We start from the raw sequence: 24,440 nt of genomic DNA on the forward strand, positions 1-24,440 counted from the left end.
GTGGGCTGATGTGATATTATGATAACTATTATAATTAAAATATCACTTCAATACAGTAAACGGATTTCTTGATTTTGGATGTTTTTTCCCTATCCATTTTTAATCCTGGATTTAGAAATAAATTTGACTTAAAAATTCCTATTTACATATTAATTTTACAAAATGTTATTATTTAATTACAAAATGTATTTTTTTTAGTAATCTATCTATTTTACAGTATTTGTTCAAAGTAAATATAATAATATTGCTGAAATGTTTATTTCCTGACTGCAAATTATACACACAGTTACAGTAGAATATTAGAGCCCACAAATATTATATTCTCTTGTTATACAATAATTGACTAGGTTAGTCGCTAAAGTAATGTTAAAAGTATCCAAATCCCATGGTAGTACATTGTACTCGGGAGTTGTAAATGGAATTGGGTACAAGTACTCAAGTAGGAATCGCGAGTACTAGAGGACGCAGGTAGGAGTCGTGATGAAAAGTAATAGCGAGTACAAAGTACTCGCTACTCGGTATCAGGTACTCAGCTGTACCAGTATCGGTTGTACCTGGTACTGGAAAGTAATCGTTTGGTACATCTCTACTCCCAACTGATGCAATTAATGAGTTTTTATTACTACTTAAGGAGGTATTAAAACAAAACTACTTCGTATTCGATGGTAAAATGTATCACCAAACTGACGGATTGGCCATGGGTTCTCCCTTATCAGGAATTTTATCCGACATTTATCTACATCACATAGAAAATACATGCATCATGTCAAGCACAAATAAATATAGTAGCAAGATTTTATTTTATAGAAGATATGTTGATGACACTATTGTAATATTCAACGACAATTCAAGGCAGCTACACTTACTCCTTAACTATTTAAATAGTCTGAAACCCAACTTAAAATTCACCCTTGAAATTGAAGATAGCAACAAACTGAATTTTTTAGATTTAACCATCATTAAAAACAACAATAGTTTTAACTTTGACATTGTAACAGGCTAAAATAATGGTACGATTTTTTTTGGATTAAATATCATGGTAGACAAAATATAGACAAGCAAGACAAGCATATTCAGGTTCCACCGATTTGAATTTCCCGCTTCCTTGACGTGCGCGCGCACCTCGCGCATGCTCCAGTTTCCCGCGCTGGCCTGTCGCGCATGCGCACGACGGTCTAGCTACTCAGAGAGTCCAAGACGACTCTAAGACTTCACTTCCGAACACGATATCAACCCGACAAGTCGATCATCAAATAAGGTAGGAGAACGTCTCCAATTCTGTTTCTAGTATTTGTACCGACATTTATTCCATATATGTAAAATTGCTTGACTTAGCTTAACGTAGATTGCTTTGCATTATCTTTTGTAAATCATTTGGAAATTATAATACCGTAGCATTTTGAGCTTGAATCGCACATATATAGTATTATTGCATTTAGTTGACGTATAAATTGTCATTGCTTTGTAATTGCTTGATCTATAATTAGCAGATCATTTACCACGCTAATTTGTAGATTTGCTTTGCTTATAGTGATTATACATCGTACTTGATCTACCTTGCTTGTACATTCTATGCTTGTATTTCCATTTGTATGCACCTAGCCTCATTCTACCTGCTTTATTCCGTTGCTTAAAACCTATCTAACCATCCCAAGACCATTCCCATATATCCTGGGAGCTGTGATAGCCTAGAGTAGGTAGAGTATAGACGTGCTATTATTAATGAGCAGACCATCGTACCATTATTGATTCCCTTGTTTAAATAGTTGAACCTTGTGTTTTACCATCAATCCTTGGATTTTACACCTTGATTCCTTGGATTAATACCATTACTGATTTACCATTAATCCTTGGCTTTACACCTTGATTCCTTGGATTAATACCGTTCCCGTTTTACCATTAATCCTAGGCTTTACACCTTGATTCCTTGGATTAATACCGTTACCGTTTCAACATTAATCCTTGGCTTTAAATACACCTTAATTCCTTGGATTAATACCACTACCTCCTTGCTACATAATATTACCGATTTACCATTAATCCTTGGATTTTACACCTTGATTCCTTGGATTAATACCGTTACCGTTTTACCATTAATCCTTGGCTTTACACCTTAATTCCTTGGATTAATACCACTACCTCCTTGCTACATAATATTACCGATTTACCATTAATCCTTGGCTTTTACACCATCGTTCCTTGGATTAATACCTTTACCGTTTTACCATTAATCCTTGGCATTTACACCATAGTTCCTTGGATTAATACCTTGATTACCTTGATCACCGTAAACCGTTCTACCATTAATCCTTGGCTTTTACACCATAGTTCCTTGGATTAATACCTTGATTACCTTGATCACCGTAAACCGTTCTACCATTAATCCTTGGCTTTTACACCATCGTTCCTTGGATTAATACCTTTACCGTTTTACCATTAATCCTTGGCTTTTACACCATAGTTCCTTGGATTAATACCTTGATTACCTTGATCACCGTAAACCGTTCTACCATTAATCCTTGGTTTTTACACCTTACTTCCTTGGATTAATACCTGTACTACCTTGATTACCGTAAACCGTTCTACCATTAATCCTTGGATTTTTACACCTTACTTCCTTGGATTAATACCTCGACTCCCTTGCATAATAAATTACCGTATAATATCTTAAATACATTCTTTAATCAATAAATAAGATAAAGCGCTAGCGATAGATTTTCGATATCAAATAGATACCGCGAAATTACGACCCACTCCTTCTCAACGACCTTTTTACGATTCCTTGATTGCTTCCACATCATTCCTTGATTAGGGGCGATGATGAGAGCTTAGCAGCAAGGACATAAAGGAATCTCAAGAGTGATTGAGTGATTTTAAAGCTGCACTACTGAGGAAATATTGATGACAGCTTGGAAATTCTACACACTTGCAGAAAAGGGAAAAAGATGGACACTCTAGAGGAGTATGAAATATACAAAAGTTTTAACAACGTTAACACACGTGAGACTATATTAAACGAAAAACTACAGTACAGTTCCCACACCATTTTTAATTCACTCATCAATAACTCCGTCCATCCTACAACAGCTGATCCTTGCCCAATATCTCTTTCACTCTCACACAACTGATAAGCATAAGCTGGTCTAGTCTGTCCTTTGCTACCTGTGCGGTCGGTCATCTTTGTTAGAACAGGCCTGTTTTTAAATGTTTAATTGTTTTATGTATTTATTCGTGTCCGTACTGTGTTTATCTTCTGACGATGTTAACAACTGATCAACTCTACACTATGTACCTGAAGCTGACGATGGTGTTTTAACACCGAAACATGTCCTGAATAGACATATTTTATTGAGCTGTGACGGGAATTACGTAAGTAATTTAGTCTTACATTATGTCCAACAGCTCAGGGGCTACACACATGGATTTAAATTTGCAGACAGTTTTATATAATTGTTTTTAAGGAAACTCAAAATCTATTGGCAATCATAAATTAATATGATTTGAATTTTTTTGCCTCCTATAAATGAAATACCATGTGCATATTGAGCCTCTGGTCCTGTTAATACAATTTTGTGAAGGGTTTCTTTTATAATTTAAAACTATATCATTGCACAAGCATTTTCAAGGACTCTCTGCAGTTTTGCGTACTCTTGCAACTACTAATTCAAAAATTCAAGAATCAGTTTGGTGACCAATTAAAAATAATGTGTTGATACGTTATAAAAATTTTACTGTTAAATATCATAGTTTTTTTAGGGTGGGACTGGAAATTTATACTGTATTATAGATTTGCATTCATAGTAGAACATTATAGACTTTAAGTAAACCAACAGAAAAAAGATTGTTTAGAATTTTCAAGGTCATTCTAAAATGATGATGGTTGGAATTCTGAAATGAATGAGGCGGAGCAAACAGTTTGTTCTAAAACAAACTGTTTGCTCCGCCTCCCAGTTAACTGAGAATTTCAAGAAGTAGAAACATATTAAATAAATAATAAGTGAAGTTAAATATAACATATTGTGTTTTTAAAAAAAACATTACTCAAACTTCACGGATGCCAATATATTTCCAACCATACTAGGAATTTCCTAAAATTGATATTGTATGTTAAAATAGGTTTATTATTAATAAAGTTGAGAATACTAAAGGTTCTACAAAACAAAACATTGAATAATAAAAATACATTTGTATTTAAAGTAACAGATAGATTGACAAAATTGTAAAACGATTGTATAATATCAAACAATATCAAATTATTTACAGTAGGTATCATGGTTACAACTTTTAAACTACTCTTGTATTTTAACTCAATGTTAACGTCTTTAGGACCTTTCATTTCATGCTTTTGTTAGTGGGGACTGGTTAAATCACCACAGTAGTATGCAAATATGATTGTGAGATGATATATAATCTGAACTAGTTTATGCGTGTTGATAATAATATGTATTTTAATTTAAGTACTTTAATTGATTCGGTTATGTGTTTACCTCATATAACATTTGAATATGGATTGAAACATTAGATGTCTTTGGAATACTCTGAGAGTGAGAAGCAAAACATAACTTTCAGCAATGATGCATCGAAATCTACCTTTACTGAGTGATTCAGAAATTTAATTGTAAAATATTTTGTCAACATGACTAGAATGTTAATAAAATAGATGTATCAGCACTAAATAGTTTGTAAGATAAAAAATTAGAAGACAGAAGAATTAAAAGAAGGACAACTTATATAGTGGTCTAACCTAAAACATTGTTATTGTTTCAATGTAAAAATTCAATTGATACAAAATAACTACGTTACCAATTTATGTTTGTAAACAAAAATAATTTTTTTAATGGTGTCATAAAATCAATTTAAATAATTATTTACTACACAAAATATTTGTAATGTAAAACATTGTTCACCACTCGGAGCAAAAGTATATTATTTATGGTACTTAAATTGTTTTATAGTACGTGGCAGTACAGTATTATTAGTTTATTAGTTGCTTGTTGCACTGTTCTACACACTGCTCAAGCGCTACAAATCATTAAGTGGCATCCTGTCCACACACTGTTGATATATACTGAATTGCGGCATGGTGCCACTATTTAGAGTGTAGGCTGGCGCGAGAATTGGCAACATAGCATTAGAGAAGTTATAGTTCCAGCGGACGGCGCGAGGCGCGCTAGCTACCGGTATGGTTTCCACAATTCGGCGTGTACCTGCGCTACTTAAACTCACATCAACGAGTTCAAAAATACTCAATTGTGGCATGTGATGTTTAAACGACGTATTAATGCTGGAAACCCCAAAAAATGATCGAATTAGCTGTGGCACCCTGAAAAAGGTGCCACAATTTTTTAAGGTGCCACAGTACGGCCACGTGCCTGTGAAGGATGCCACTATTCGGTGAATACAGACACACACTCACACACACACACACACACACACACACAGAGACATCACTTCGAAAACCACTTTTTTGGGTTAAGGCGGACCCAAAATGGATATATCCACTCAAACTCGAAAACTTTGACAAAAAATATACTTTCTCCATATAGGTTACTATGAATAGGGGGAGAAGGTAAAAATGTAAAGTTTTAATTTCACTTTATCTTGAGTAGTTACGGTAGCAATTAGTTTCAAAATGAAAGAAAAAAACAGTAACTTACCTTCAATAATAATTGTATTGTTAAAGTTGAAGAAGTTAAATACTTGATTTAGAGCCCATCCATAGTGCCGTGCTATCTTAAAATATCCTTTGAACTTCTTTTCTTTTGGTGGCACTTGTATGTCACTTTGGTCTGGTTGCTAAAAAATGGGAAACTTAGAGTTATTCATAATCCAAACAATAGTGTAATAGTGTAATAGTACGGTTCCTTTTGATATCCTAACTAACAAACTACGTTTTTATGGCATCACTAATGATGCCATGCTTCTAATTTCTTCGTATTTATGTAATAGACTTCAATTGGTATCAATTAAAAATAAATGTTCTAAAACTGAAAAAGTTGAAACCGGTGTTCCTCAGGGCTCTGTACTAGGGCCATTTTTCTTTAACGTCTACATTAATGATCTTCCTATAAATATAAATACACAATCTGTTATATATGCGGATGATACAACTTTACTCGCTAACCATTCTAATTTAACAACCCTACGCTTAATTAGTCAAGAGGCTGAACATAGAGCATATGATTGGTTTTCTGCAAACAGACTATCTTGTAATTCTGACAAATCACAATATATAACAATCAGTCTTAAAACAGAGGTAAAATTTGAATCAGTTAAACTTTTAGGATTTAATTTGGATTCAAAATTAAATTGGTCATCACACATAAAATCTGTTTGTAACAAAATTTCAAGAGTGAGGTGCTTGCTGTGGAAACTTAAGGATTTTGTTAGCCAAGAATATTTAAGATTGGCGTATTTTGGACTCTTTCAATCGCACATACTATATGGTCTTATTTTGTGGGGCCACTCTCCACATATTAATGACATCCTTTTACTCCAGAAAAAGGCGGTTCGAAGCATTGCTGGAGAATGCTCAGATACACATTGTAAACCTCTTTTCATTAATTTCAGGATACCAACCATAGTAAATCTTTATATATTCCAAATTCTAATATATACAAAGTCAAACTTAGATCAATTCTCTTTCCGAAAAGACGTACACAATCACTATACAAGAGGTAGGGATAAAATAGATATATTGCAGCACAGATTGGCAAAAACCAAACATTCACATAAATTAAATTGTATAATGTTTTTTAATAAGCTGCCTGAAGAAGCAAAATTAGTTTCTTACAATATTTTTAAAAATAAACTGTATGACTGGATTGTTAAAAATCCCTTTTACAAAATTGATGATTTTTTTAAGTTGTGAAATAAATATTAGATTTTGAAGAGTAAGTTGAAATAAAGCTAAATATTAAGTGGCTATTTAAATTTAGATATTTTGTACTGTAAACACTGAATCACCTTGTAACTATGTATAACAATGACGTGTCCTATTTCTTTTATAAAGATCAATGGAAATAAATATTTCTTATTCTCATTCTTATTCTTAATATATGGTTGCTCAAGTGATCTTGCATATTGAGCACTTTAATAGTTGGTTTATTATCAATTACTAAATGAAAGCCATGCGGCTTGGGAGTGAACAAACTGAATCCATCTTCCATCTGAATGATCTTTTTTCATTCGTATACACTCTGCTTCATGGGCATCCATCTACCTGTTCCATAAGGGGCGTTCAGGGGTCCTCCCCAGAAAATATAAAAAATGGTTGATTTACCAAATTTTTGTAACTAAATTTGCGTTGTTGTTTGTAAATGTATGGCATTGTTGATTGTTTGCATATTTTTTTTTTTAATTTTTTTTTTAATTTGATTAACTTAGAGTCTTATAAGGCGGGCTCAGGCTCCCTTTTGGTCATATTATTGATCGCTCACGCCTGCTTTATTCCTTCTCTTTAAACAAGATTCTGGATTTGTATATATTCACTCACCATTATAGAAGGCTGTGGTAATGGCAAAAGGTAAAGTTGTGAGCAAGTGCCCGGTGTGTTTAAAATAATTGTGTTTAGACAAGGAAAAACTCATCTTTGAGATGGTTATTACGTTTTGTGGCATCCCGCTAAATGCATAAATATATCTGCGAGGACTTTTTATGAAATTAGGAAGATGGAGGAGTATGTGAAGTGGTTCTGCAATCCCTGCACTGGAAGGCTCAAGGACCATATTGTAAATGACGAACCTCCGATGACTAACTTGATTGACGACAGGGCCGGATTTAGAGTTTTTGCGCCCCTAGGCCCAAATAATTTTTCGCCCCCTAGTCTGGTCACCGTTACTTTCCTTCAAACCTTTATTAAAAACTATATCATGCCTATAGGCCTAAGTTAATTGCTTGAATACCACTCCTCTAACACTAGCAAGGTAGAAAGTGTTAGAGATACATCTAGGATATACACTGTCCTAACAAAGGAAAACTCCTCCAAGCTAGGCCCCCTCAAGGAGCCTGGGGGAGATATGCTGTATGAACCTAAGGAAGTGCTAAAGCTTATGGCGGCCACCCACTTCCCTGGTTGCATCATCCCAAGCGAGCCATTGGTGCCGGAGGATGAGGTACAAACTGACGCAAGGGCAAACAACACTCGGTGGAGGGTTGCGTGCCACATTGTGACACACAGTCGTGTGAGATGGGCCATAAGGTCACTCATCCCATACAAATCACCTGGACCTGATGAGGTAAGACCTGTCTGTCTCCAGCAAGGTATTGATATATTACTTCCAGGAATGAGCAAGTTGTTCAGGACCAGCTTGGCCCTGGGACACATTCCCCCGGCCTGGAGCATCTCAAGGGTGGTTATCATCCCAAAACCTGGTAAGGCAAGTTACACGGATCCCAAGTCCTTCCGTCCCATCTCTCTGTCCTCATTCCTGTTGAAGACCCTAGAGAAACTGGTGCTTAGGTATGTGGGGGACAAAGTCCTCAGAGTCAATCCCCTACATAGAAATCAGCACGCCTATACCCCAGGAAGATCCTGTGACTCTGCCCTACATCACCTGGTAAGCAGAATCGACAAGGCGTTTGAGTTCAAGGAGATTGCCCTCGGGGCATTCCTTGGCATCCAGGGCGCCTTTGACAACACTGAAACCCAGGCTGTCATCAATGCTGCCAGAGCTCGTGGATTCCATGAGATGGTGTGCAGGTGGGTAGAGTCTCTACTTAGGAGGAGGAAGGTAAGACTCTCTCTTCACAATGAGGTTCAGGAGGCAAGGACCACATGAGGGTGTTCACAGGGGGGTGTACTCTCTCCTCTTCTCTGGAACCTTGTTGTAGATGACTTAATTATTAGATCTCTCAGTGATAGTGGTGTATTCGTTCAAGGATACGCGGTTGACATTGTGATACTGGTTATGGGTAAATTCAACAACACGGTCTCCGACCTCATGAACACAGCCTTGAGGTCAGTTGGACAATGGTGCACAGAGGTAGGCCTTTCTATCAACCCCTCCAAAGTGGCGGTTATCCCCTTCACGAGGAGGCGCAATCTAAATGGCATAGGACCTCTGAGACTACAAGACACAGTGCTTGAAATGCAGAATCAGGTAAAGTACCTGGGGGTGGTATTGGACCGAAAGCTGCAATGGGGCCCACAACTCCAAAAGGTCATTGATTGAGGTAAGTGGTCACTCATGGCTTGCAGACGGATGGTGGGAGGAACCTGGGGGCTCAAGCCGGTGCTAATGCACTGGCTATTTGTCTCCGTGGTAAGGCCCGCCATGACATACGGCTCACTCGTGTGGTGGCCCAAGATGGCCTCATGCGGTGAGAGATCTGGCTGCCGTCCAAAGACTCGCCTGTGTCATCATCACGGGCGCAATGAGCAGCTGTCCGGGAGCCTCACTGGACTGCCTTCTCAACCTCACTCCGATTGACCTGCATGTCAAGGTCACTGCGAGGAGGACTGCCTACAGACTCCAGTGTGAAAACCTTTGGTTGGATGTTGGAGGATCCCGAGGTCACTCTCGGATCACTCAGCAGGTAAGAGGGGAGGTAATGGACATGCCCTCGGATCACATGCCGACTCGATTCTTCTTCGCCAGACCATTCACTGTCCTCCTTCCGTCCAGGGATGAGTGGATGTCCGGTGGGAATCCTCTTCCACAAGGCAACCTTGAATGGTATACTGATGGTTCAAAGGTAAGAAGTGGGACTGGGGCTGGAATTCATGGAGTGCAGAATGGGGTAGACATTTGTCTTCCTATGAGCACTCACCCAACTGTGTTCCAGGCCGAAATGACTGCGATTATGGTATGTGCTAGGGAAAACCTGAGGCTAGGCTTCAGGGACATCAACATTTCCATTTTTACAGACAGCCAGGCTGCGCTCAAAGCGCTTGACTCCTATGAATTAAATTCTAAGGTGGTCTGGGACTGCCTTTCTGCGGTATGTGACCTGGGCAGGCGCAACAAGGTAACGCTCTGTTTGGTTCCTGGGCACTCAGGGATAGAAGGGAATGAGGTGGCTGACAGGCTAGCAAATGTCGCGTCAGCCTCAGACTTCGTGGGACCACAGCCTTTCTGTGGAATATCTCGTGGGCATGCATGTCACTCAGTCATGGCATGGGCTCAGGAGGAACACAGGAAAAGATGGGTTAGGCTTCAGCACCATAGGGTAAGTAAGCTCACCCTCTTCTCCCCTTCCCAGACGGTCGCCTCCAGTGCTCTACGTTTAGACAGGAGGCGACTCAGACAGATCACAGGAATGGTCACTGGACATGGCTTCCTGAAATTACACCTGCATCGCTTGAGGATCCACAAAGGTGACATTGCGTGTAGGAAATGTGGGCAATCAGAGGAGACTGCTGATCACCTACTCTATGACTGCACAGCTCTGAATGAGGTAAGGGACAGTACTCTTGGTGCAATGACAAGGGGCAGACACCTTCCTCAGGAGGAGCTCATTGACAGGATGATGGAGTTCATTAAGCAACTGAGGTTTGACGGACTCTGAAGTACCATGTGGGGAGCGCAAAAAGCCCATCAGTGGCTGACGTGCAACAGGACAAGGTCCGCCCCTACAGAATCAATCAATCAATCAATCAACCACTCCTCGTTGGAATCATTGAATTTTTTTAAGAATTGACTTGTTTAGCCTTAACAAAATGCCGTCTTAAACACTTATTAGCAATTGTATGCTTTTAATAAATGCTCACGTTTGTGGCCGTGGGACTGAAACAAAACAACTCAACCCACTGAGCATTAATGAAAAAAACATGGCAATTGATTCCAATTCCAAGCCCAAAAACATGAACTCGATACAGTATGTGATACCATAGATTAAACCTACTCCTTCAGTAGATTTTTCATCATTTTGGATTAGCTGAATACAATTCTTGTTATTTATGGAGCATGTTTTATCCATGTGCCTTAGTAGCTCAGAGCAGAGTGCAGTGGCAATACGATGCGTACCCCTTGGGCGCTCGTCAACGTCAACATCCCTACAGCCTACTCCCGTATAACCGATGTTCGTTACCAATTTTGTAACGAAATTGATGCGTAATTCTGAAAAATAGTTTAAATTTCCTAACAATTATTTCTTCTTATAAACCTCAGAATCACAATGCTTTGGAGTTTTTTTATCAACTATGACTATTTATTTTTATTTTTAGATAGCCTAAGTATAAAAAAAATTACTCTCGGCCGTGCGCCCTCTGGGACCTTGCGCCCATAGGCCCGGGCCGGGCCTACCGGGCCTATTGGGAAATCCGGCCCTGATTGACGAGCTAAACAAGATGAAAAGTAAAGACTAAACTTTGAGAAGAAAATTAACATTCTTATGACAAATAGCATTACGAATAAGGTTGGACTAAATCAAATTATGGAATTTCACAAGGTTGAGGTTGGTTCTATACAGGAAGTGGACATTTTGGATTCAAGCTAGAGAATTAACAAAGTGCCGATGGCGTCATCAGCAGACAACGACAACTTGACCAATACGAGTCTGCCAAGAATCAAGAATCAAGATCTTTATTGTCATTGACCTTTTACAAGGAATAGACATAGTCAACAATAGAAATAAAAACTAAAGCTATAAAATACAGTGGGTTCTAAATTAAAAATTAATATTAACATCAGAAACTAAGTACTCTGTTATACAGTAATATGGATTTTAGATGAGCCACTCAAACATTTTAGACTTAAACCTATTAAAAGGAACCTGTTTTGCTGCTAGACCTAATTTATTAAAAAACCGTATGCAATTTATTTTATGGCAGTTATCTGTTTTGGCCAATCTATGGGCAGGGATATCTAGATTGGATTTGCCTCTTGTATTGTAAGAGTGTATACTCTCTCTACAAGTGAATTGATGAAGATTGGCTTTAGTGTAGAGGAGTATGTGAAAAATATACGAATTTACAACGGTCATAATTTTAAGGTCTATAAAAAGAAGTCGACAGCTACAGGGCCAGCCCCACAGGTTGTTCGTATAACTTTTTTTTTGTAATAAAAGAATTTCATGGGTGTGGGGGGAGTGTCCCCATAGTATGATCCTGTAAGAAATATGAGATTGAAAAAAAACCAAAATAAGTAATTCGAAGGTATTCATTACTAACAAAATCTCTGAGTTTCTAAATTAGATAATTTACTCTGGAAATTTTTTTACAAGTGATTTCTATGTGCTCTTGCCAATTTAATTTTGAATCAATTTGGAATCCTAATAATTTTACAGATTTTAATTCATTGTCAAGTGGGGATAGACTCAAAAGAATTTTCTGTGTTTTTTCTTTATTACACGTCAATTTATTTGAAGAAAACCAATTAAGTGCTGATGTTATTGATTCATTAGTAATTAAATCAAGCTCATGGATATCTCTATTTGTTGCAATCAAAGTTGTGTCATCAGCATATACAACAGTGTCTACATCAACATTCCTCGGCAGGTCATTTATCGAGATTAAAAACAAGAAGGGTCCCAAAACCGAGCCCTGTGGAACACCTACTTCAACCAATCTTAAGTTAGACTGACTGCCTCCAACAGATACATACTGCTTTCTATTAGTTAAATAGGATTTTAAAATGTTTAAAGTTTCACCTGTAATACCATAAAATTCAAGTTTTTTGAATAAAATATCAAAAGGTACAGAGTCAAAAGCTTTTGTAAGATCAAATAAAGTTAATGAAACAGTTTCTTTATTTTCAAATGCATTTAAAGATTTATTAATTACTTCTAAGACAGCTGCAGTTGTTGATTTACCCTCTCGAAATCCAAACTGTGAATTTGTCAATAAATTGTTATTTTCAAAATACTCATTCATTTGTTTATACATGAGACATTAAAAATTTTTGGAAAAGATTGGCACTATTGAAATAGGGTGATAAGCCATTGGTGGATGTAAACAAAGACAAAATTCAGGAACCAGTGAATCTGCCAAAAAAACCTGGACGGGAACTGAGTGAAAAACGAAATTGAAATGGACCAATGATTTTGGAACGGAGTGAAGCTGAAGTTTAACCGAAGTTGCACAGAAGTAAACTGGAAATGAACCTGAAATTGAAACTGCAAGTCATCACCATGGAATCAAAATTTCCGATGATGGTGGAATGAAGAATATTGGTCAAGATCAACCAGTACCAACCAGAGGCAGTTAATCTCAGCAGTGATTGATCCAAGGTCGGTTAATAAGGGAGGGTATACTGTAGAAGCTAAATGCTGTTTTCATTATATGTTTGTGATAAATAGAAAACCAAACCTTACCTGAATGTGGTAAAGACGGTCTCCATAACCTCGAATGGCATCTGCTGTAGGTTCATGACTGCAATCCTGACTGACAATGATTGGGAAGAAAGCTGGATCAGGCTGGTATTTCAGCAACTGGTCCAAACAACGAGTGACAGTTACACGGTTGCAAGCTAGCACCAACACTGCAATGGCTTGTGGAGGATGTTGCAACAATTCCTCTGTCTGCAAACAAAGAAATCAAAGATTATAGTAGTTCCACGGTCACAAAAATTCTGGACCATTTCAAATTAATGGAGAGGTTATTTCAATGATGAATTTTATCCTAGAACTGTAGAAGAAGTTTACCCTAGGAGTGTTGACCTTTAACTTTTTTTTTTTGTTTGCCTAAGAGAGTTAGGGGTTTCATTGTGGGATTCGTGGCCAATAGAAGAGAACAGTAGAGGTAAGAGGTACTTTAATGTTTCTAACACTTCCCTAAATTACCAGGAACAAAACTGAAGTGATCACTGAACAAAGACTTAACCTTCATGAATGGGACCAAAAATTATTCACTTCATTTAAAACAAAAATAAAATAAAATACCCCCGCCGCAGCAAACCTGCCGACTAAGCGAATTTCCATTTGTCTGAATTGATTTTCAGTTAAATATATTTTAATAACATTAGGTTTAACGAGTACCTAGGTTTGCTGCTACAAGGAAACTAATAAAGTGTGTTTTTGAGTAAAATATTGATAGCTTAGTACAAAATAAATAAATTTGCCAAGTTTGATCAAAATATATCCATAAACAAGCAAACTACAACATTTGACAATATTCTCCATAAGAATAACATGGGAATTTTAAATTTAAAATTTTTTTAATTTTCTCCGTTACTAACAATCGAACAAAAATACTTTTACATACTAAATTATTTGTTTTTTTAAGCTCTTTAAAAAGGTCTAAAGAGAAATCGGGAAATTTTGTGTTTTGAGGGTCAAAAGTGAGAAAAACCAATTTTTACCCCATAAAACCCCTTGTAAAGCCCCGTTCCCATGGTCCGATCGTGCTGGTTCGCGAACTCATTCAAGTTTATCCCGCTTTACACCTTTAAACTAAATTTCATCAAAATCGGACAAAAATTACTCAAGTTATCGCGTTCACGGACGTATATATATATATATATATATATAAGTCTATATATATATATATACATATATAAAAATTTGAACAAATGGTGTTTTTGGCCTCTGGGGACATCAAAATGAAAAAGTAAATCGGTCCCGGGTCTAGGTCTTACCGTGCCACCTACGGTAATAGCTACTTCCCTATAGGGAAATTCGCTAAAAGGACAAATCACAACAGTTTTAAAACATTATTTTAGCAACTAGGTATTTAATTCTATGGATAAAATTTCCACTTTCCAAAAATGAGTTTTATTTTTTTATAAATTGTAGTTTCAGTTCATTAATACCAAACAAAACTAAACAAAAACTAAAGAACACACTAACTGTATGAATTACATAATAAATATTTAATATTGGATGTAAATAGAATTGAATGTCTTAGTTTTTCATCATAAGTCATTATCTTGAGTATTGTCTTTATCACACTAATAGGCTGGCCCATCCCTGAAATGTACGCTATCAACTTAGTGAAAGTGGGACTGACAATATTGTTCATTAGTGTTTGTGATGGCATTTTGAAACATGTTTCAGTGGCTACTAAACAATGTAAACCGTGCGAGTTGTTAAAAGAAAATGACTCTGTTTTGGTACTAACTTTTTAATCATGTCATCGTTTGACACTAACAACTGATTAATTAATACACATCTACAGAAATCAGACTTTCATACTATGGTTTTGATTGAAACTCTGGAATTATAAAAGAATCTTTCTTAACTGTCACATAACGTTTACAAAATATAGCAATGCTATAAAACAGGTGACATTGTCAATATACAAACAAATACCTTTATGACTAAATAGTTATGTAAGAATAAAATAAACCAAAACTATAAAATATATAAAAGTGCTTTAAACAAATGGATTTATTTAAAAAATTATACTTAAAAACAAGTTCATTAGGCTATTGCATATCCTGACCAGTTAAGAACTCATCTATACTAGGGTTTTCTAAAATAAAATTAGCAAGGCTGCTTTCCAGGATGTTCTCCATGGTGCAAATGTCATCATTCTTTAAAAAAATTTCTGAATCTTAAAAATTAAATTAATGTTTGATGCAAAGCCCCAGAATTCAATTCCATATTGAAGAATTGAATAGAAGTATGCATAATATAACATCAAATGGGCTTTTAGGTCAATTGTGTTTCTTAAACATATCATTTGATAACATGCCAAATTAAGTCTACTAATTTAATTTTCAATGTTCTTGTTCCAATTTAAATTTGAATCTAAGTACAAACTGAGAAATTTTCAATCCAGCTAAATTTTGGTCTCTAAACTCTCTTGCCTGAACAGTACAAAGCTTTACCAATTGGGTTTTATCTTGATTCATTTTTAGACCGTTAATGTTGAACCACTGTTCTAGTTCCGATAGTGCTTGTTTAACTTTGAGCGACAATTCTGAATTATTTTTAGATTTGACAACTGCAGTTGTATCGTCGGCATATAAAATAAGGTTGTTAGACATTTTTAGGCAAGTCATTTATATACAATATCAAGTGTAAAGGTCCAAGAATCGAGCCTTGAGGAACACCAACTGTAATCTTTTACCATTCTGATATTAATTGTTCATTATTTTTTTAAATTACTGTTCTTTGAAAACAATTTGTTAAGTATCAAGTCTTTATATTAGTCTTTATATCAAGCTTTTTAAAAAGAATATCATGGTTGGAACAGTCAACCAACTAGGCTTGAATAGGTCACAAAACACCCCCATTGTGCTCTGTGACCCATCCAAAGCCCATGAAACCTCACTAATAAAATCTGATAAAGCTTTCATTGTGCTTAAAGTAAACCCTTTTTAAAACCAAATTGTTCATTAGCCAAAATGTCATATACTCAAGAAAACTTGAGATTTGTTTGGCTGCTAGTTTGTCAAACCCTTTTGAAAATGATTGTGGAAGGGAAACGGGCCAATAATTGTCCGGATTTTGTATCTCACCCTTCTTGAAGAGAGGTTTGAGCTCTGCATATTTTAAATGTTAGGGAAAAGTGTTTATTATGAAAAGATTGGTTTATATTTATAAATAAAGGTTCAGCTATAAAATTAGAGACGGTTTTCATCAGAACGATAGGAATACAGTCCCAGTCAGCAGATTTTTTTACTTTTGAGGGATTTGATATTATTAATAACTCCTTCTATACAATACAAAACTGAATTCAAATGGATTAGGTTGGTGTCCTGCTACTGTATACCTTGACAATTTTAGTGCATTCTCTTCATGAGGTATTAGGCCAATTTCTATTGTGATATTTATAAATTTGTTATTAAAGAATTCAGAAATTTCCTTGCCACTTTTGAGATGATTTTCGTTAACCCTAATACCAGGAAATTCCTTTGTTTGAAGTTCATTGTTGGTGATGGTGTCATTACAACTAACAATACACAAACACCCAACCTAAAAAAGTATTTTTTGACTGCTACCCTCTGTAGTTTATTCCAACTTAGATTGGGTGTTTGTGTATTGTTAGTTGTAATGTGTTAGTTAAGTTTTTTCACCTGAGGACGGGATCAGATTCCAGATCCCGAAACGTTGTGTATTGTTTTTTACAATCGTGATGGAAAATGTCTGCAATAAACCTTTGAAATCCCGAAACGTTGTGTATTGTTTTTTACAATCGTGATGGAAAATGTCTGCAATAAACCTTTGAACAACATCAGGAGAGTTTAAGTCTTTTTACAACCGAGTTCAGATTAAATTTAATGATAGACCAAACAGCCTTACTCTTGTTATCTGATCCTTTTATAAATATAGCATTATACATTTTTTTTTTCTTGATTGCATACCTTGTTGAAAGTTAATTTATACCTTTTAAAATAATTAATGAAATTTCTGTCATTAGATTTCTTTACAAGTCTGCTTGGTTCTCTTTTTCTAATACTAGAAATTTGAATAGGCCTACCTCTTGTTACCCTAGACTTGTTATTATTATAAGGTTTGGTACCACATCTAGGAAATGTTTCTTCAAATAAATTTTGAAAAAGTTCTAAAAAAACAGTTATTATCAAAAGAATTATTTACAGATACATTCCAGGAGGTTTCTTTTACATCATTTATAAATTTTGTTGTATCTTCTTTTGGAAAAAATGTTGTTTACACTTTTTACCTTTTATTATATTTTCATCAATTTTACTTTATTTTTAAAAATAATGCTCAAAATTATCAGAGATGCCTGATTCTAAATTCATTGTTATTGATAATAACGGGTCCGCGGAATTGGCTAACTCTGGAACTCGCTAACCCCATGTTAAAAGCCCTATCTTCAAATTTGGTCGATGAGAGGAACTCGCTAACTTGTTCGGTTTCGGAATTGGCTAACTCCGGAACCCGCTAACCCGCTCTAGAGCCGGGTTAGCGAATTCCGTCCTCGTACGGAAGTCGCTAACTCGGTCCCTCGGCGGAACTCGCTAACTCCCAATCAGAAGCCTCGCGGGCCGTCCAATGGGAGCCAAGCACGAATATTTTCGGCCAGTGTTACCGAAAGTGTAGTACCTATATAGTATCGGTACCATAATGTCGTATCCTACGATTAATTAGGAGTAAGAGCAACGTAGTTGATCAAATAAATATATTGAGAAGTATGTTTAACATTATTCTCATGATTATTAGGGTGGAAAATGCATTATAGTCTTACCATAGACTAACCAACACAAGTAAACTTTATATCCCATTGTAAACTTTGAAGCTCGTTTTTCGCGTCTAGTTCATGTCCGGTGACACTGATCGCTAATGTCAACAAAATTGTGTTTCTATTATTTCTATAGTTAACTTCATCATTTGCTTTTTACTGTTTGGTTATATAACTAGGGGACGTGTATTAGTTGTGATTAGAACGTTTTATTTGGTTAAACGAGGTTTTAAATTACTGGAAACAAGAAACAATTGTAAACAAAACACGACCTCTAAAGACAGTGCACCGGACAGAACTAACAATAAAACTGTTTTCAGCTGATCCATAAGGATTAGAAATATAATATAAGGGAGTATGTTTTATATTTGGGCTTCTTACTTAAATAGTAGCTTTATGGTATGCAAAAAGATAAAAATGTACATTTAATTTGGATCTTTTTCATGTTATGAAATATCTATTTTCGTAGTTCGCCATTTGTTTCTTTTATTCGAATAAATAAAAATTTTTGAACTTCTGCAAATAAATTATTGAGTTCGTATTTTATATACTGGGCTTGTAACCTTGAATCATAAATCATGATAAAATTTACACGTTAAACGTCAGTCCAGAAATACGTTGTAATGGTAATGTATTTTTAAATAGAGCTATTGAATTTAAATACATATTTATCAATACAATATTATAAAGTTGTAGGCCTAATTTATTCATAGATTGCATTAAAAATTAGTCTATGCATAAATACAACTTGTAAATTTCTTTTATCGTAGGCTATTAGTGTAGAACCAGGGTCATCCTCTTAATTTTGTTTAATTAATATTAATTTTACGTCTTTCAGTAGGCCTACTTTTTAAAAGTCTGGAGTTTTTCTCCAGGCTGGTTCTAAATCGACCCAGGCGTTCTTGTTTGTTACAATTCTTATGAATGGTGGCCATACCTAAAATTACTTGATCTTATCCAAAAACAAAGCTATTGTCTATTGAGTAGCTCAGTACCGGGGAACGGTGAACCGAGCAATGGCTTGGTATAGTTTATTTCGATTGTAAAACCAATGTAAAGGAAACCCAACTAAGAAAATCCGTCAATTCGTTGATTAAGAATCGTGAATTTAAATTACCCTGTCACGTTTTGTTATATGAGTATTATATCTTCTCCTTTTATTTACTAGTGGTGCTTAGGTGTACAATCTAAAAACTGTTTTAAAACATGTAACATTATTACTAAAAAATTCAACACATTTTAGAATAAGGCAACTATTTACTAGTAGGCCTACAATGCTTTGGCTTAAACTATTAGGCCTAGATAAAAGCTTAGTCTAATGTCATATTTTTACACGTAAGTTGGACGATTCAACGACGAACATTTAATTTTAAATCTATAATTAGTTATGAAAGTTACGATGGTTGATGACTGATGGTTGATGTTTGATGACATTACGATTAAATTTGTTTTCCGTGTTTGAGAACTATCGTGTATTTTAGCTTAATTTCGTAGAGGTTTAATTATTTAGTACCTTTTCAATATTTTTCAACTCTATTATTTTCTTTTATACTTATGGCATTTATATTTAAGATCGAAATCATAAACATTTAACTGGCCATTGTAGAGTTAAATAAAAAAAAACACTTTTCATGATTTTTTAATAATTGTCTTTGAATTACTTTGTGCTAGTTATCTGTTAAAAGTGAAATTGATAACAAAAACAATTACATTTACTGTATCTTCATTGACACTGATATTTTGAAATACGGTAATGTACGATTATTTTGTCGTGCAAGGTTGGCAACGCTCCATGCAGTGGGCGCGGCTGGGTTAGCGACTTCCAGAGTTAGCGAATTCCGCCGCGAGACAAAATCGAGTTAGCGGGTTCCGGAGTTAGCCAATTCCTGATTGAGACGGTTAGCCAGTTCCAGAGTTAGCCAGTTCCGACACACGACCGAGTTAGCGAGCTCCTGAGTTAGCCAATTCCTACGTCTCATAATAACTGATGATAATCAATTTTCTGTGATTAAATATTATCAATGCAAGATTTTGTGGACTGAGCAGTTCTTGTTAGAGAGGAAAAATTCATTTTGAAATCATATTGCTTCAAAATAAAAATGAACTGTAACTTTTGCCGTGGGTGGCTGAAAGTTTCCAGAATATCAAAATTAAAGCCAGCCCCTATATATAAATTTTTGTATGCTCTGCAGACTATCAAATAATCTATAATTTAATGTGATTTGTCATGCATTTGAATGAGGTACTGAACAGTGTTCGATTTGTAAAAAATAAGGTGCCGGAACTGAAACCTATTTAATGTGATTAGTACCTATTTATGGCAGTATTTTTATTTTTCTGAAAGAGAGGTATGGGAACTCCGTTCCCCCGCGTTACCCTGCATATCGATCACTGGTACTGAACACAGATTGAATAAAAATGCTTATACTCTAATATGCTAGATGTAAAATAAGAACACATCCAAAACCAAGTTGACAATAAAGGTAGGAGACTTAAAAAATTACAAATTTAAACTCGAGAAACCAGGATTGTGGAGTGGAAAGAGAAGTCTTATTATTAATAAAAAGAGGGTTGGAATTTTTGAATGTCATATGCTCACTCTAGATTTATAAGAAAATAACAAACATGACTATTTTAAATCAACCAAAAACTGTTATATAACATACCCTTCTCTTATAAAGTTCATCTGCTTCTATGGACAGTTCTTCAAACACTTTTTTCTTTTCTTCGATTAACTTTTTGTCCTCCCCTGAAAGATGTTGGAGACAAAGTTAATTAATTAAAACATTGATATAGGCTATAAACTTAATTTCATTCATGTAGGTAATTCATGCATATGTATTTAAAAGTACCTAATAATATAATGTAGTTTGTTTGACTTTAAAGAAAATTAACAACACTTTATATTAGTCATTGTGATCCAGATTAAGATCTTTAAACAATAGACAAGTACAAAGCTTTATGGTAGAAACGCCTGATATAGTAATTACTAAACTGGTACTTAGTTGTTCTATAGATTTCTTAAGCTACATTCTGCAAGTGAAAGGCTTTAACATTTAGGCTATCTTTAAAAGTTTATGAATTTTGTAATAAGTGTTTTGGCTCAATGTCTGTTTCAGTTTGCAAATAAAATTTGATTTAGTTAAGTTTTAAGGATTAGGTGAATGGTTATATGTTGTATAAATCTAATTATAAATGTTTAAATCCCATAACCATAGATAACTACTTTATTAGGCCTGAATTATTGATACAAAATACTAAATGATATTGGTATCAAAAGACTTATTACACAAAAGTAAGATATTTTTAATCAAATCTGTTAGTATTATTGTCTTGGATTACTAATGTATTTTTTTAAATATGCTACTAAAATAAGCAACTGTTTGTGAATAAGAATTTTAACTATAGCCTATCTACTTCTGCCTATTTACAACCATGAAGTTTTTTACCATAGGCTGGCTAAAAAATAATTTTAAAAAGAGTACACACATAAAATATTGTTTTTCTACAGATTTTTGAAAATAATATAACTCAAATAAGCTATTAAAACTTTAATACGATATTGAAGGTTTTTTAAACAGATATGCTCTGAAGCTACTATGAATTATTTATACTTTTCCACAAGGAAAACAACGGCAACCAATTCCTGAAAGAACAGGTGATTTACAATATGTTTGCTCAACCGTCAGAAGGTAAGTAAACATTTACATAAACTGTTTTCTGTTTATGTTTACTATTTGTCTTTGATTGGTCCTGTTCAAACATCACACTAGATGCTCTATACAGCATTGTATTGAAAAATTCAACAATTGCAAACTAAGTATTTTATTGTATTTACTCACATTGTGTCTGAATAGAAGTTTTAAGTCTCTCCAGAAGTGACTGAAGAGCTTTCTGTTCTACTTCAATCTTGCGCTCTAAGTCAACCAATTTATCTACCTCATCCAAGTTTAAAACCTAAAAAAAAGAATGATGAACAATGACATTTTTATGACATCATTTTGGTAGTTGGTAAGTCCGTTCGCCACTTAAGGGTAATGCAAAACGAAAATAATTTACTGCTTGGTTAACATTTTATTTGAATATTATATCCTTTTAAAGTAGGCCTAGTATACATTGAGATGTGATTAAAATAAATAAAACATGTACGGTAGGCTATGTTATAATTTTTTTTTAAATAAATTATTCTGTTTACTTTTTTTTAAAAGTGATCTGCAAAAACACACAACACTAAATCTTGGCAAATGTTTCATTTTAAGTATTTAAAATATAATTAGCAACAAATGTATAATTTATATAGGCTATGGTGCTAGAATTTTGTACTATGAAACTATCACAAAATGTATAAACGTTTTGAAATGCAAGGTTTGCACACACAGCATAGTTCAAAGAAAAATATTTTTACTCAAAGCATGATAACCAGGCTAAATTATAAATTTCGTAGGTCAGAAAGATAGCTTTCTGACAAATAATGTTATTCATTAGGTCTAATTCAGATTCCACCTTGACCTAAACTGTTAGGCCAATAATAAAGGAAATTAAGCTTTTTGATCAAGAAAACTAACCTATCCCTCAAATAGAGATCTCCGCCCCAAAAGTTAATAAAAAAGTAATATTGACCAATGGTTTTACACAAAACTTTGACACCTTCAACATTAGTACACTACCGTAAATTCAGCACATTTTACAAGCATGGGCTAACGTTATATTAAATTTGTAGACGTTAATTGGAAAAAAGGACAGTACTTTTTTATGAAACATACGGTAAGTGTTAGGAACTCATTCCATTTTGTCCATTACAGTAAAATTGTTCATGAAAAATGTAGCCTATGCTTCAAAACACGCCACAAAATAAAACAAATGTAAATAATTGTTGTATATACCGTAGTTGAATTTGTATAAACATGAGTGGCTTTTACCAGGTTTTAGGTTTTTATCAATATTTACTATCTCGACCATTGTCATGGTTATGATAATACAATAACAATGGCTGTGTGGTTATTAGCCTAGCTGTTGTAGGAATATTGGAAATAAGACTTGCTGTTTTAAAAGTTATAATTATCATTGTTCTTTAATTGACAATTATGTATGGTGATTACTTACTAAATTAAAAATATAAACTTGTCATCTTCTCATCCACAAAATAGTAATATAAATGTGCACTAAACTTAAGTTTACTCATTTTAAATACCTATGTACAATCTGACATGTAATCTATTATCGTTACATTGTAAGGTAGTCCAGTGAACGATAAATAAGTTAGCCTAAATTATTTGACATGTGGCCTTACCAAATGCTGATGCTGGGGCCTTTGACTGCTTAGGTAGTAAACTGTTGCGTACGAGATGACAGAGACAATAAATAGGGTAGCAAAGGCGTTCTTCCGCATCGCAAAAAGAAACCCCTCACACTCACATCTGCAACAAGGTATTTTATGAATGATAACAATGTTTTATGAATACTCAAATTAATTACCGGTACCTAACTTTAACTACCTATATCAAGGAGTCGATTATTTGGTTTTCTCTGAAAATATCTACGATTAGGCTGCTATTTTACTGGTGAAACCTACTTCATCAAAGGAGTATATAACTTCTAGTAGGATTTTATTTTAAAACTACCTTAGGACATAGGCCTGTCATTGCTCATAAATAGAATACTACGTATATTAGTACAGTTTCAAATTGCGAGCATAGCTTAACTTTAAACACAACTGGTAAAGCCTCACTGAGAGAGTGAATGAAAACAAGTAAACATTATTTAGCTTTAATTTTGAGTCTGGCTGGTCTGAGAAGGTTCAACCCTGAGTGATTTCACATTGGATTGCACTTTAACTTAAGCCTAGAAATAAGTTACTTCTAAACACTATTCATGCAGTAGGCTCGCGCTAGTGCGGAAAATGATTAGACTAGGTAACTAAGTAAATGCCAGATAATTCATAAATAGGCCTAGCCTATGCTACATACCATAGCGATAAACCAAATACTATTGTAATGACAGGCATGTTTTTATGGTTGAAAACTAAATTAGATTGCAAATAAACATTTGCTCAAAACATCAAAATGACCTAGGCCATTTAAAAATTATAATTCTGACAACCATCCTTGTTTACGGTGAATTGACTTTTCACTGGCTAGTGCAGTTCAGTGCTTCTTACTGTAGCCTAGCCTACTGCTGATCACTGACACTGACTGACTGACTGATTATAGATTTTTTTAATTCAGTGAAAACAAAAACACTATCTTTTACACATGTGACTGGCAGGCTGTCCAACACCAAAAGCCAAAGGGTTAAGCCTTATATTTTGCTTACGCACTATACAAACTTATTACTATTTGTATCCTGTAGTGATAAGTTTGTAATCACAATACCATCAATTAAAATACTTCCATGTGGATCTATCCATGGA

At 34.8% G+C, this 24,440-nt stretch overlaps 1 protein-coding gene across 1 annotated transcript in view; it reads right to left on the minus strand.

The window, feature by feature from the left end:
• LOC128982213 (alpha-1,3-mannosyl-glycoprotein 2-beta-N-acetylglucosaminyltransferase-like) overlaps positions 1 to 24,199 on the minus strand; it is a 46,580-nt gene extending 22,381 nt beyond the window's left edge. The window contains exons 1-6 of the mRNA XM_054401277.1: positions 23,998 to 24,199; positions 23,322 to 23,448; positions 21,874 to 21,988; positions 20,698 to 20,780; positions 13,255 to 13,461; positions 5,658 to 5,796 (exon numbers count right to left, since the gene is read on the minus strand). Of these exons, the coding sequence (XP_054257252.1) occupies positions 5,658 to 5,796; positions 13,255 to 13,461; positions 20,698 to 20,780; positions 21,874 to 21,988; positions 23,322 to 23,420 (643 nt within the window). The 5' untranslated portion in view covers positions 23,421 to 23,448; positions 23,998 to 24,199. The remainder of the gene's footprint in view (positions 1 to 5,657; positions 5,797 to 13,254; positions 13,462 to 20,697; positions 20,781 to 21,873; positions 21,989 to 23,321; positions 23,449 to 23,997) is intronic.
• Between the last annotated feature and the right edge of the window lie 241 nt (positions 24,200 to 24,440).

The sequence above is a fragment of the Macrosteles quadrilineatus genome, unplaced genomic scaffold (assembly GCF_028750875.1).
Source record: "Macrosteles quadrilineatus isolate MER2022 unplaced genomic scaffold, UCM_ALF_1.0 Scaffold_200__1_contigs__length_193940, whole genome shotgun sequence".
NCBI lineage: Eukaryota > Metazoa > Arthropoda > Insecta > Hemiptera > Cicadellidae > Macrosteles > Macrosteles quadrilineatus.